The following is a 12,639-nucleotide window of genomic DNA, read 5'->3' on the forward strand; positions in this document are numbered from 1 at the left end:
CGTTGTAGCCACTGCCCTTACTTCTGCTAACGATTTGCTGCCTCCTCTTTGGGGGGGGTTTAAAGGATTAAGGGGGGCAAATCGCAGCGGGGGGGGGGCTGTCAGGGTTTGAGCAGGGGGCAGAATTTTAGTGGCCTGTGGGGGGGGTTCAAGCTACTGTAGCTAGCAGCAGAAGAGGGGCTGAAGGGCAAAAATCGGTGGTGGGGGGTGAGAGCCGGGGTTAAGCGGGGGAGGGGAGACACTGCCAGACCCCGTGCGGGGACAAAACCCCCGTGGGGGGGGGGGGAACAGTGACCCTGTGGGATGAGCCACCCACTGTGCTGGTTAATCTAGGGGTGTGGGGGGGCAGAGGCTGTTTTTGTTGTTCTCACAGGGATGCTGCATGTCAGGCTCAGAGCAGGGGGCGGGTTCCTGGGGCCAGGGCAGCCCAGACAGGGGGGCGCCAAGTGGGGCAATTTTCTGCAGGGGCCCCCATGAATATGTTGGAGGCTGCCCCTGCCTCCGTCTTCCCCTGCTGTCTCAGCATGCCACTCCAATGTGGTCCGGGGCTGCTCCTGGTTGCAGCACACTGAGGCTCCAGGAGAGGGGGTAAGGGCCATTGTAAGGTGTGCCCATCCTAACCATCACCCAGCAACAGCCCATTATGTAATTGCAAATGTATACATACCATTAAAGCATTGAATGTTTTTAAATAATGTATTTAGTGTATTTTCAAATTATTACAAATTAATTTTTGAATGTATGTCACTGGTTATTTATTGCTTTGACCAAGGCCCCCTGAATCCTCTGGGCAGCCCTGTACATGGCTATGTTACTGATCCAGCCAGGAGACTGAATGTTGAGGCGCAATCAGCCATGCTGGCAGTCACGACTGGAACACAGGTATGGAGGGGTATGCGCTGTTTAGGAAAGACCGGGACAAAGGTAAAGGGGGGGGGGGGGTGGCATTGTATGTCAATAGTGAAATAAGCTGTAAAGAAATAAAGGACTACTAGAGCCTCTCTGGGGATAGTGCTTGGGGTGTGCTATAGACCGCCGGGATCAACCTAGGATATGGATAAGGAACTATTTAATGTGTTTAGAGAAGTAAATACTAATAGAAACTGTATAATCAAGTGGTAGCTTAGTGAGGACCTCATTGAGGAAGTAGTAGTAGGGGACAATTTGGGCTCCAGTGATCATGAGCTAATTCAGTTTAAACTAAATGGAAAGACTAGGGTTTATAATTTTAAAAAGGCCAATTTTAACAAATTAAGGGGACTGGATTGGGCAAACATATTAATGGATCTAAAGGCAGAAGAAGCCTGGGATTACTTCAAGTTAAAGATGCAGTCAGGCGACTGACTCAAAGGGGCGATTAGGAAAACACAGAAAGCGTACAAAGACTGGAAGAGGGGAGTGATCAGCAAGGAAACTTACCTTAGTGAAGTCAGAGAATAGAGATAGAGTGAGAAAGGCCAAAGGCCGTGTAGAATCTCAAATTAGATAAGGGAAATGCGGTGGACCATTGGTTAAACTGAAAAACATGGGGATTGATATGAAAATCCAGAATATTGAAGGGTGAACTCAAACTGGAACGGGTGCAGAGAAGGGCGACTACTAGAGGAGCTTGGGTTGTTTAGTCTGAGCATGGGTGAATGAAAAGTATGTGTAACATTATTACCAAACTGCTACGCTGCGTGGCAGAAACCGTTCTCAGTGTTGCTGCTTTTTGGGAACCTTTTTAAATGTTCTTCTCTTAAAGAAAATGACCAATTTTTTTCTTTCTTACAGATTAGCTGCAACCTGGGGGGATAAATAAAGAATGTGCTTGTGACCATCATAGAATATCAGGGTTGGAAGGAATTCCCACCCCTTGTCAGTGCTAAAGGTTTCTTGTCCACTGTAACAGAGATTTCTACCCCAGTTACATGAAGTGGTGCCTACTAATTTCAAATTAAGTACTTAGCCTGACCAGGGGAGGAGGCAAGGAACATTTCTAAAGTATATTCCAGAACCTCTACTTAAAAGGTTCCCTTATAGCTAGTCACTATTGAGGGGGACTAATTAGGAAAAAGTTGTAGCTGTCCATGTATGACCACATTTTGAATATTTTCTCTTCACACAACCTATGCTAGCCCTGCTTGTGGGACCCCCTGAGAACTGTTGATGTATCATATGTAGGCTTGTGTGCTGCAAAGAAGAGCCCAGTCAGTCTTTTCTGGTGATAGGATTTTTATTCATCATTGTCTTTAATTATGTTTGCCATTAGAAGGTAACTATTTTATTTTACAGAGCAAGCTATGGGGATGCAGCTACGTTTGAGTTTCATGATATTTGATGTTTTTTTTAGCCCAAATGTTGTGGAGACCAAAGTGCACAGTGAGCCTGAAAACTGTTACTGTTTAAAAAGGTGTATATATTAACTCACCCACAAAAAATCATTAACTGAGAGTTTTAATGTGATCATTTATTGTAATAATGCACATTTTAATTAATTTCCAAAGCTCTGGACCTATGTACAAGTTATCAGAGTGTTTTATGTAACTGACAACAAAAATTACTACACCACCCCAGGGGGGACACTCCGGAAAAATCAAATTATTTCAAGATGGATAAACTCTCTCTCTCCTCATATAAAATCAGGTAGTACAACAATTATAAAAAAAAGAAGGCTCTCTCTATTTAAAAGACCTCCAAACAACGGTTTGTATTTCAAATTTTGTGCATAGAAAGATTCTTCCTTATTAATCAAAATCTGTCCAGATGACTCCAGCTTTCATTTAGTCCATTTTACTCAGCTAGTAGTAGCAAAGAATCATCCAAGACTTTCCACACTTTGTTTTATGATTTCACGATAATGCTGTTGATAACCCCCTATGCCGATCCTAAAACACCAGGACAGTGCGGATACTGAAACAGAAAAAGTCAGGTTAATGCTAACATGTCACAAGATTTAGGATAACCTCATCCTCCATTATACCCCTACCAACATGCTATTGGCTGAACTATAAAAGAACTGATTGCAGATTTATGAGCCCATCTCTGCTTTGGCCATCAGCCTTTTTCATTTCAACAGATGGTAACTATTTCACTGATCCCAAAAAGACAGAAGAAAGTGTCTCCTGAAGTTTGAGGACGGGGCATGGAAGACATACAGATTAATTTGGGAAGCACTACTGTAAGAGCAAGGATACAGAATACCCAGACTGACGCAGCAAGATATGGAAAGAATTTCTCTTTCTGAAAATGCCTGTCAAAATTCAGTGAGACTAACTTTACTTTTAATTTGCTGCCTTAGCCCCCACTGCACCATGGGGCTTGCAAGCCCACGGGCGGGATCCGGCCTGTAGTTTGCCCACCTCTGAACTAGAAAGGACAAATTCTTTTCCTCTGTTACACAAGTATAAGTCCAGAGTAACTCCACACACTTCAGTGGAGCAAGCTAGAAGTGACTTTGATTTGCAGACATATCTTAATGCTTGAAAAGGGGGCGGCTCCAGTCATATTAAGATGTGACAGTTGCCAAGTTTGTTCCTCTCCCTCCTACAAATGGGAACTTTCCTGTTATTTCCATTGGGTGCAGCTCACCAAAACCAAAGTGATTCTGATGACATCGCCCATGAAACCACAGCCTGAGTTTATATTAACTATATTAGAACCCATAAAGTCTCACTTTGAAAATAAAAAGAGGTGTTATTCCTGCTGTTCTTCTTTTCCAAGAGCCCTTGAAACCAGCAGGAGCCTCATATATGCTTACAAGGACAGAATTTTAAATGAATACAGTGATTTAAATTCTCTTGCAGGGAAAGTTTTGTTTGTTACTTTGTATTGTTAAGGAACAATGATGGATCTTACCAAAAAATTGAGGGCCTCTAATAATACAGCATGATTTAAAAAGTTAAAATTACCTCTGATGAGGAATGAATGGAGATATACAGAGTACGGAAGATAACTTGAGGTGCAATTCCAGGATCAAGAACCTGGGATTAGCATTTGTCTTTTGACTTTAAAGTACAGTGGTGCTAACCTTGATTTTTGGGGGTGGAGGAATGTAATGGAGCAGGGTTAAATTCTTAGAGTCCACTCTTGTCAGTGGTTGGCTTTTTATTGCATTACGTTACAGTGAATTTTTCACGGATATGGTATTTACAAGATGAATAAATAAATGACTCCCACCTCTTCCCTGCCCGCAGTAGTTCAAATCCTTCGTTGATTTTATCGAAAGGCAAAGTGTGGGTTATTAATGCATCCAGGTTGAATTTTTTCCCCATGTAGTCTGCAACTAGTTTAGGGACAGAATCTTTGCTCTTCCAGCCTGAAAGACAGAAGATTGTACATTATCTAGCAACATACTGCCACTGAAATAATAAACGTGAAAAAATAATTAAATGTTGGTGAATATTATAGCCCTGAAGATTTAAATTAAGAGGTAAGCTCTTTGGCAGAGCAATGCATCAATCGAGACTTTGTTGGGACTTGACAATGTACATTTATTTACCCATGGAACGCTATGTGCAAACAAAAAGCATTGTTAAAAAAAGAGTCCTATTAAGATATTAAGTTGAAAGTATGTAAACAAATTCAAATGTTTGAATGTCTGCAAATGAAACTTTATAGAATCCAGCCAGTTGCTTTCCTGCCGTACAATCCTTTCCCACTCAATATCACTCCGTTTGACTTACACTGGCTACGCAAAGTCACCGTGTACCCCTAACGTTTGCAATCATATACACAAAGCTCAGAATGGAAGAGATTCCTTAAACAGAAAACTGGACTTTATAATTTCCTACAGGCATCACTGAAGTGGGATGTATCAGAGCTACAGGCCCCCTTCAAGAGGCACCAAATGACTTACAGAACCCAACGTATTTCAGAACCTCAGAGTGTACTTAGAATTCAAAGTGTACCATTTAGTTACACATTCTTTTTTCACATATCTTTTAAATATGCTGGAAGAAATGAAAGATGGGGGGAAAAAAGCCAGTATTGGCATTGAAATTGGTGATAAAAGTTCTATCAATTTAGTCTACACTTCAATTCATTTTAACCTGGGTCACTTGAAATAGGTTTTTTTGTATGTGACAACTTAGAACTAATGTTTAATTTTCTAAATTACTTTCTGTAAGAGTTATTTCAATCATGGGGGCCTAAATTAGGGACCCAACACCCAGATCCTCAAGGTATTTAAGTGCCTACTTCCCACTGGGGATCTGGGCTCAAGTCAGTATTTAGGCAACCTGAATCTTATTTCCATTGGTATGATTTTCAGATGTACCAAAACAATCTCATGGTCAGAGATGTTTTGAAATCAAAATGAGAGAACAAACTATGAGCCTGATGGAAAAAACATGCCAAGAATAAGTCCCCACCTTATTTCTCCTCTTTCCTAAGCTCTCGGGTTTTGCTTCCTATCTAGTAAGTCTGGCTTATCTACCGCCTTAACTCCACCTTAGCGCTGCTGGGATCCTGTGACCAGAGGCAAGTAAAACCAACACCGTTTAATAGCCTGACGCTGGTAAAACTTTGCCAGGTCTTAAAGTGGCTCATAAACGATGTGTGTTGCGGACTTTTTCTCCAGCAGCAAGACAGCATTTGAAAGACAGCACCAGCCATCAAAACTGCATAAAAAAAAAAAAAAAAAAAAAAAAAAAAAAAAAAAAAAAAAAAAAGCTTTGCTAGCCTTTTCTTCCCCCCTTTTGTGTGTGTGTGTGTCTTGTTTTGTCTTAAAGAAAACAAGATTGGACTTCAACAACATCTCCAGACCATATAACGTTCCCCCCCAAAAAGGACAGTTGATACTACCTTTAATGCTATCAAAAAGACTACCAAGCAGGGTTTCTACCTATAAAAGACAGCTACAGGGAGAGGAAATAAGGGATATTGTTCAAACGAAAGCTTTGCTTAATACTTTACCTTTCAAAAGCTTTAACAGTTTTTCCTTTCTCTTCTGTGTGTCTTTAATAAAAGTGTAAAATATTTTTTAACAGTGGTTGTTACAGTGGGAGTAAGCCAGGGATAACTTGACATGAAACCCCAAGTCACATTTGCATAACTGCTTAATGTTGTAACAATGAACAAGGGTTTCATTAATGTCTTTATCCCATCTTGGGCCCAACATACTCCCTGATCAGCAGAACAGGGCTCAATATCTCTGAAAAGCCAGACCCTTTAGTCAGGAGTCTAAATATGGATTTAGACACCTAATTATGGCACCCAAATTTGAAAATAATTGGTCCAAGAATCTGTGAATTTCACAAGCACACAACAGAGTTTGGTCACTTCTTCTCATGTGCATACCTCCAAAAATAGACCCCTTCCAGGTGCGTCCAGTGAAGAGCAGCATCGCATTGTAGGTGATCTGTGACGCTGATGGAGGTACTCCTACAATCACGCTCATTCCGTAATTCATGTGGCAGGATGCCAGGGCAGCTGTCTGATTTAAAACAAAGAAACACTCTATAATCAGACAAAGGCAGTTATCTACTAGCAACGTTATGAAATCATCTTCCACTCCAAGCTGTTAATTGGTTGCGTGACTGAAAATATTGTAAAGTCCTTTTGATAGCAATGAGAAATCAAATAAATATTGTGGCCCGTATAAGCCCATCTGCCATTGCGAGGTGAGGAGGGACAAAAAGCCTGGTGGAACCAAATATTGATAGGTGGGGGAGCCAAAGAGGATAGTGCTGCCTCCTTGGCATCATTCCTCACCATTATTACCCAACCTGCAAAGGCCTCTCCATGAAGGATCTGGGTGGACTGGGATCCACGGGTAGGCAGGAGTCTTATCTACCTGCTCATTCTCTAGCAGCATGGCTCCCGGCTTCCAGGTGCTGCTGTGGCGGTACAGGGTTTTTGTGCAGATGCCTTCATGCTTCTACAGATTGGAAAGAGTTGCTGGATTGGGGGTGAACCCCAATGCTGCTGCCTTGGGCGAGGGGGCAAAACCACTGCACTCACACCAAACAGAGAAAAGCAAAGGAATCTCTGTAAATGCAATCCTCCATGCAGTTTTATACTAGTGTAACTCAATTAATTTCAGTAGAGATCAATGATAAAACTGGAGTAATAAGGCCCTCAGAGTTTTCTGCCTCCTAGCTGAACATGGCCAGCATAGGGGGCAGTATATTTTCTTTTTCAAAGTTTCTACAAAAAGTTCCCCCTCCCCATCTTCCTCCCGCGATCCCAGAATATCAGTGTGAGGCATGTGGATTCCACCATTTTGAATTTCCACTTAACGCCTTGCAGGAGGCACTCAGCACCTCAGATTGGGTCCTTAGTGTGTCAAGACACTAGATAAGCGACTCTCAGCTGATTAATTTTGCACTAGCCTCTGGACAGAAGTTGATGAACGTCATCATCTTACATCTTTTGGTCACATACCATGGTATCAGTGCGTCCAATGACTTCAAAGGAATAGTCCACACCATTACCACCAGTCAGCTCCCTCAACACATCTTCAATGGGCTTTGTGAAGTCCTGAGGGTTGACGCACTCGGTGGCTCCTAACTCTTTAGCCTTGGCAAATTTGTCTTTGTTGATGTCAACCCCAATGATCCGGGAAGCACCAGCGGCTTTACAGCCCATGACAACGGAGAGGCCAACTCCTCCCAGACCGAAGACAGCACAGGTAGAACCACGTTCCACCTGCATAATCATAAAAACATCAGACTCTCTTAGAATACAAGTGATGTATAGTGATTCCACTGCATGAATGATCTTGTAAATCTTTTCATTTTAGGCTCTGCTTGTGTTGGATACTACACTTGTAAATTGGACGAAAGCAGTTTTGCTATTCAAAGTAAAGGGTCCCATCATTGGATTACAACTGGATAAAACCTACCACAGCATACATTTGAGAGAAGGTTTGTATTAGAGATGTTCCCAAGTCACAAACTGTGCTTTTAGATCCAGATTTCTCATGCCCTCCTGTGATGAACTGGGACTGTTCTTACTGGGGTGTGTGAATGCTGACAGGGGAGTGTTGCTAGGATAGTCTGCATTGGGGGATGGGAGTCTGCCCGAAGGAACATACCTGAGCATGTAACATGAGAACCCAGGAAGGGGTTGGAGGCCAGGTGACACCTTGGCCCGGGAAACTGAACAAAGGCTGTGGGAGGGGTCGCTGAAGGCAGAGTGTGGGAAGCGGGCTGGAGAGATGGCTGGGAGGCAGAGATGGCTCTGACCCCCCCAAACTGAGGGGGGCTGGGATGCCCTGGGACCCCAAGCTGGACCTAACTGAGGGGGGCCCTGTTGTCTGTGCCTGCAAGACCTGTCTTGGACTGTATTCCTGTCATCCAAATAAACCTTCTGCTTTACTGGCTGGCTGAGAGTCATGGTGAATCGCAGGAAGCCGGGGGTGCAGGGCCCTGAGTTCCCCAATACTCCGTGACACCTCCTGTGTTTGGGGGTGTTCAGGTTAGGGCTTTGGGCTCAGCCCATTCTGGAGATGAGGCCAGCTGTAAAATCAGATACTCATGGGGATTTGGATTCATAACCCTCCATATAAACTTTGGGGCTCTTCACATCCATGGCATTGGTTGGAGCCTCTCTCTACTTTTCATTAAGTATAGCCAAAAAAGAAACCTGAACTGGGCCAATTTTGCAGCATGAAAGCTGTTGCCACAGAAAACTGTCAAGCCCTGAAGAACTCCATGCTTTCAGGGAACCAATGATTTCATGGAAGGCCTTTATTTATTTAAGATAAATGAAAGGAAACCTTTTCGTAATTCAGTAAATGCAAGATTATTTACTCCTAAAAATGAGCCATAAGATAAATAAATAAAAACTAACAAACTAACAGAGAAAACCAACATGCGATAATACTACTTAGCTTTTGTATATAGCTTTTCATCTGTAGAACTCAAAGTGCCTCACAGATGGGGAAAGCGAGGGAGGTACAAAGAGATGATATTTCCTGGCCACGGTCAAACAGCATGTCAGCAGCAAAGCCAGTTCTCCTGACTCTCAGGCTGATGCCCTCTTTACTAGACCCACACAAATAAACAGCACTATCCCAACAACAGAGCTTGTCCTTAAAACACACATGCTAATCCTCACCTTGGCAGTATTGAGGGCAGCCCCATAACCGGTGGAAAATCCACAGCCGATCAGACACACTTTCTCCGGAGGAGCAACTGCATCAATTTTGACAACTGCTGTCTCGTGCACCACTGTATATTCAGTGAAGGTGCTTGTACTAACAAATTGATGAATCTGTTTTCCTTTGCAGGTAAACCTAGTGGTGCCATCCCTCATTAATCCGCGAACTGCACCAAGGCTATTCAAAAGACAACCAAAAATAAGGGTAAATTCGATATTTTAAATGTGGGTCACTTTTGCATGAGTGATATCAGATTACTTAGGATAATAATTAAGGCTGCAAGTCTTTCATGGAAGCAAGGAGCAGCTGGGCACCGGCCAGTGCTCGGGCGGCCCCGGAGCAGCCGCATCAGCCGCTGCTTGGGCAGCCCCAGGAAGCTGGTCCCAGGCTGCCCTGGAGCAGTGGTCCGGGAGCAGTGGTGGCGCACCAGGCCGCTGCTCCCCAGCAGTGTCGGCAGGGCCCCGGGCCACCCCCCGCCATGAGCAGCAGGGGTGGTGGGGCCCCAGACGCCCCTAACCCCCAGCAACAGTGGGGCCCTGGAGCACCCCCTCCCTCCCCTGGCCCCCAGGAGCAGCAACATCTGCGGGAGTGCTGCAGCCAGCACCTAAGATTTAGTTAGGGGTATTTTTAGTACAAGTCATGGACAGGTCAGGGGCGTGACTTTTTGTTTATTACCTGTGACAGATCCATGACTTGTACTAAAAATACCCGTGACTAAATCATAGCCTGAATAATAATAATCAATGAAACTCACTCATTTGTAGTGCAGAGATTGCCCTTGGGGCTTATGCAAGAGCTACACTCTCCACACTGTGGAACAAAGAGCGGGATGACTTTGTCTCCTAGAAATAGAGCAGAGCAGTTATGAAAATTTCAGTCAAGCAGACAGATAACACTGAAGAGCCACACAAGTAAAAGATTGTAGCTGGTACAGTTATTACACACACACACTTTCAGGAAGAGTACAATTCAGACCAGTTCTCACCACAACCATTTCAACCAGAGTAGCTAGTAAGTACCTCCATGTTTTTGCTCACCAAGACTCAAAATTCACTGCAAACTATATTGGTACCAAGTTCTCACTGGAAATTCCAACACAAAACACATGAGGAAATTCCAACATATGGTATCTATCAGCTGCTGTGGATGTGCTGGAGACACGGTATGTGACAAAGCTTTGTTGCCTGTTCGTAATTTGTGATGCTGTTTATGAAAAATTTAACGACTCATCTCCACATTTCCCCTTTCGCATGGGGTGAGGGAAGGGGGCTTGAAGTACTGTTAGCGTGGAGCATGAATTTAAAACCTGGGAGTCACAAAAAGGTTTTCAGTGGGTCATGACCATCCTTCCTTTCTTTACCGATAGACAGCAGGGCGATCATGAAACTTTTTGTTGTTGTTGTTGTTGAAAACCTTTTTATTAAGGCAAAGTTACAATAGAACATTAACATACATCACAGATTGAATATTGATGCTAAACAAGTAAAGAATCCAGCTAAAGATTCTGGCTGGCTGGCTGGCTGGGGAGCCCTCCTCCTCCGAGTACACTAAGGCCTTGGCTACACTCATGGATTCACAGCGCTGCCGCAGCAGCGCTGTGAAGCACGAGTGTAGTCGCACCGCCAGCGCTGCGAGAGCTGCGCTCTATGTACTCCACCTCTCCGAGGGGAATAGCTTGCAGTGCTGCGAGCGAGCGTGCAGAGCTGCAGGCGCTGATTACACTGGCACTTTACAGCGCTGCACTCGCTGTGCTCGGGGAGGTGTTTTTTCACACCCCTGAGCGCAGCAAGTGCAGCGCTGTGAATTGCCAGTGTAGCCAAGGCCTAACAAGAGTGACCACATTTCTAAATATCTATCCTCTGTGTCTCTCTTCTTTTGTATATACGTAGTGCGAAAGCTTTTCCATTACAAAGACAGTCCATATTTTACTATACCAAAATTCCAGAGGAGGAGTGTAATACCCAATAACGTGCAATATAAAGTCTAGCTGCTAACAATAAAAAAAAATAATTTGTTGTTTTGTTTAAAATGAAAACCATTTACTGGAGCACTAAATACACGTTAGGGGATATCCAGGAAGCCAGCATTTTGTCATCAGATGAATCTCTTTATTAATTCCCTCCCAAAACTGTTTAATTTCTATATATAACCATTACATTCTGTTGTAACGTGAGTCACGGTATGGAAAGGTTGAGAACTACTGGTGTGGGGGCTTAAGGTGCTAAATTAAATAGGCCTTAGAGGGTCTTTTGTAACTCCATACAAAAGACCTGCATTGACAGGAAATGAAGCATTCATTGACCTTCACTCTTGAGTCTCTGCCCCATATCTAGTCATGCTGCTGCAACATGGGGATGCAGACAGGTAAGCAACTCCCCAGAAGATCACAGGAGGAAAATTTGCATGTGAGTGAGTTTACCAGCTCTTTGATTCTCTCTGCCTTCTCCCATGCAGTCCACTACATTTGAAACCCATTCTCCCTAACCCAATATGATTTCTTCCCTCCAGACCCTGCTTCAAGCACTTCCTACATAAGCTTCTAATCTCTCCTCATCGAGGAGTTAGCAAGCCAGATGCTGTAAACTCTTCTTTTTAAAAAACAGTAATGCTCACAAGACATGTGCAGAACTTCAGTGCTCAAAACACATTGATTTCTGTCCCATCCTCATCTCCTTCTTGCATTATTTCTTGGTGTATAGTCTGCAAATTCTTCAGGGCAAGAACCTAGTCTTCATACCTAGATGTATAGAACCTAGCGCAATGTTGGTATTTTATAAATATTATAATAATATCAACTGTTCCACCATTATTGCAGCCCAAGAAGAGATGGGGCAACAGGCCCTTTGGACATTCTCTGAAGCTCTGGGACAGTCAGGGTTGGATGATATACCATACATACATACATACAGGGCCGTCCCTAGGTGGGGTGCGGGGCCAGGGACATAGGCACTGAGTTCCTAATCTGCCAGGTGGTGCCCCCCCCCAGCTCTGCCCCCACTCCACCCCTTCCCCCAAGGCCCCACCCCACCATGCTTCTCCCCCCCATTCCACCCGAGCCACACCTCTTCCCTGCCCAGTTCCACCCCCTCCCTCGAGCGCGCTGCCTCGTTCTTCTCCCCTCCCCACCCCCCATCGCCTCCTGACACCATGAAACATCTGATCTGCAGCAGGCGGGAGGTGCTGAGAGGGAGCCGCTGGTACGGGGCTGCTGATGGCCGCTGCTCACCTTCTCACCCCACCGCCCGCCTGCCGCTCTCCTCCTTGCTGTCCGCCCGCCCGCCTCCTCACCCCTCTCCCCGCTGCCTACCGCTCGCCTTCTCACAGGGCTGGCTCCAGGGTTTTGGCCACCCCAAGCAGCCAAACAAACAAACAAAAAGCCGCGATCGCGATCTGCAGCGGCAATTCAGCGGGAGGTCCTTCGCTCCGAGCAGAAGTGAGGGACTGTCCGCCGAATTGCCGCCGAACAGCTGGACGTGCCGCCCCTCTCCGAAGTGGCTGCCCCAAGAACCTGCTTGGTAAGCTGGTGCCTGGAGCCGGCCCTGCCTTCTCACCCC

The 12,639-nt window shown here is 44.7% G+C and overlaps 1 protein-coding gene across 1 annotated transcript in view; it reads right to left on the bottom strand.

The window, feature by feature from the left end:
- Nucleotides 1-2,428: 2,428 nt before the first annotated feature.
- Nucleotides 2,429-12,639, bottom strand: part of LOC128838560 (alcohol dehydrogenase 1A-like) — a 32,137-nt gene continuing 21,926 nt past the window's right edge. Inside the window, exons 5-10 of the mRNA XM_054030842.1 lie at nt 9,840-9,927; nt 9,043-9,262; nt 7,366-7,629; nt 6,280-6,415; nt 4,159-4,297; nt 2,429-2,892 (exon numbers count right to left, since the gene is read on the bottom strand). Of these exons, the coding sequence (XP_053886817.1) occupies nt 2,868-2,892; nt 4,159-4,297; nt 6,280-6,415; nt 7,366-7,629; nt 9,043-9,262; nt 9,840-9,927 (872 nt within the window). The 3' untranslated portion in view covers nt 2,429-2,867. The remainder of the gene's footprint in view (nt 2,893-4,158; nt 4,298-6,279; nt 6,416-7,365; nt 7,630-9,042; nt 9,263-9,839; nt 9,928-12,639) is intronic.

Source organism: Malaclemys terrapin, chromosome 5 (genome assembly GCF_027887155.1).
Source record: "Malaclemys terrapin pileata isolate rMalTer1 chromosome 5, rMalTer1.hap1, whole genome shotgun sequence".
NCBI lineage: Eukaryota > Metazoa > Chordata > Testudines > Emydidae > Malaclemys > Malaclemys terrapin.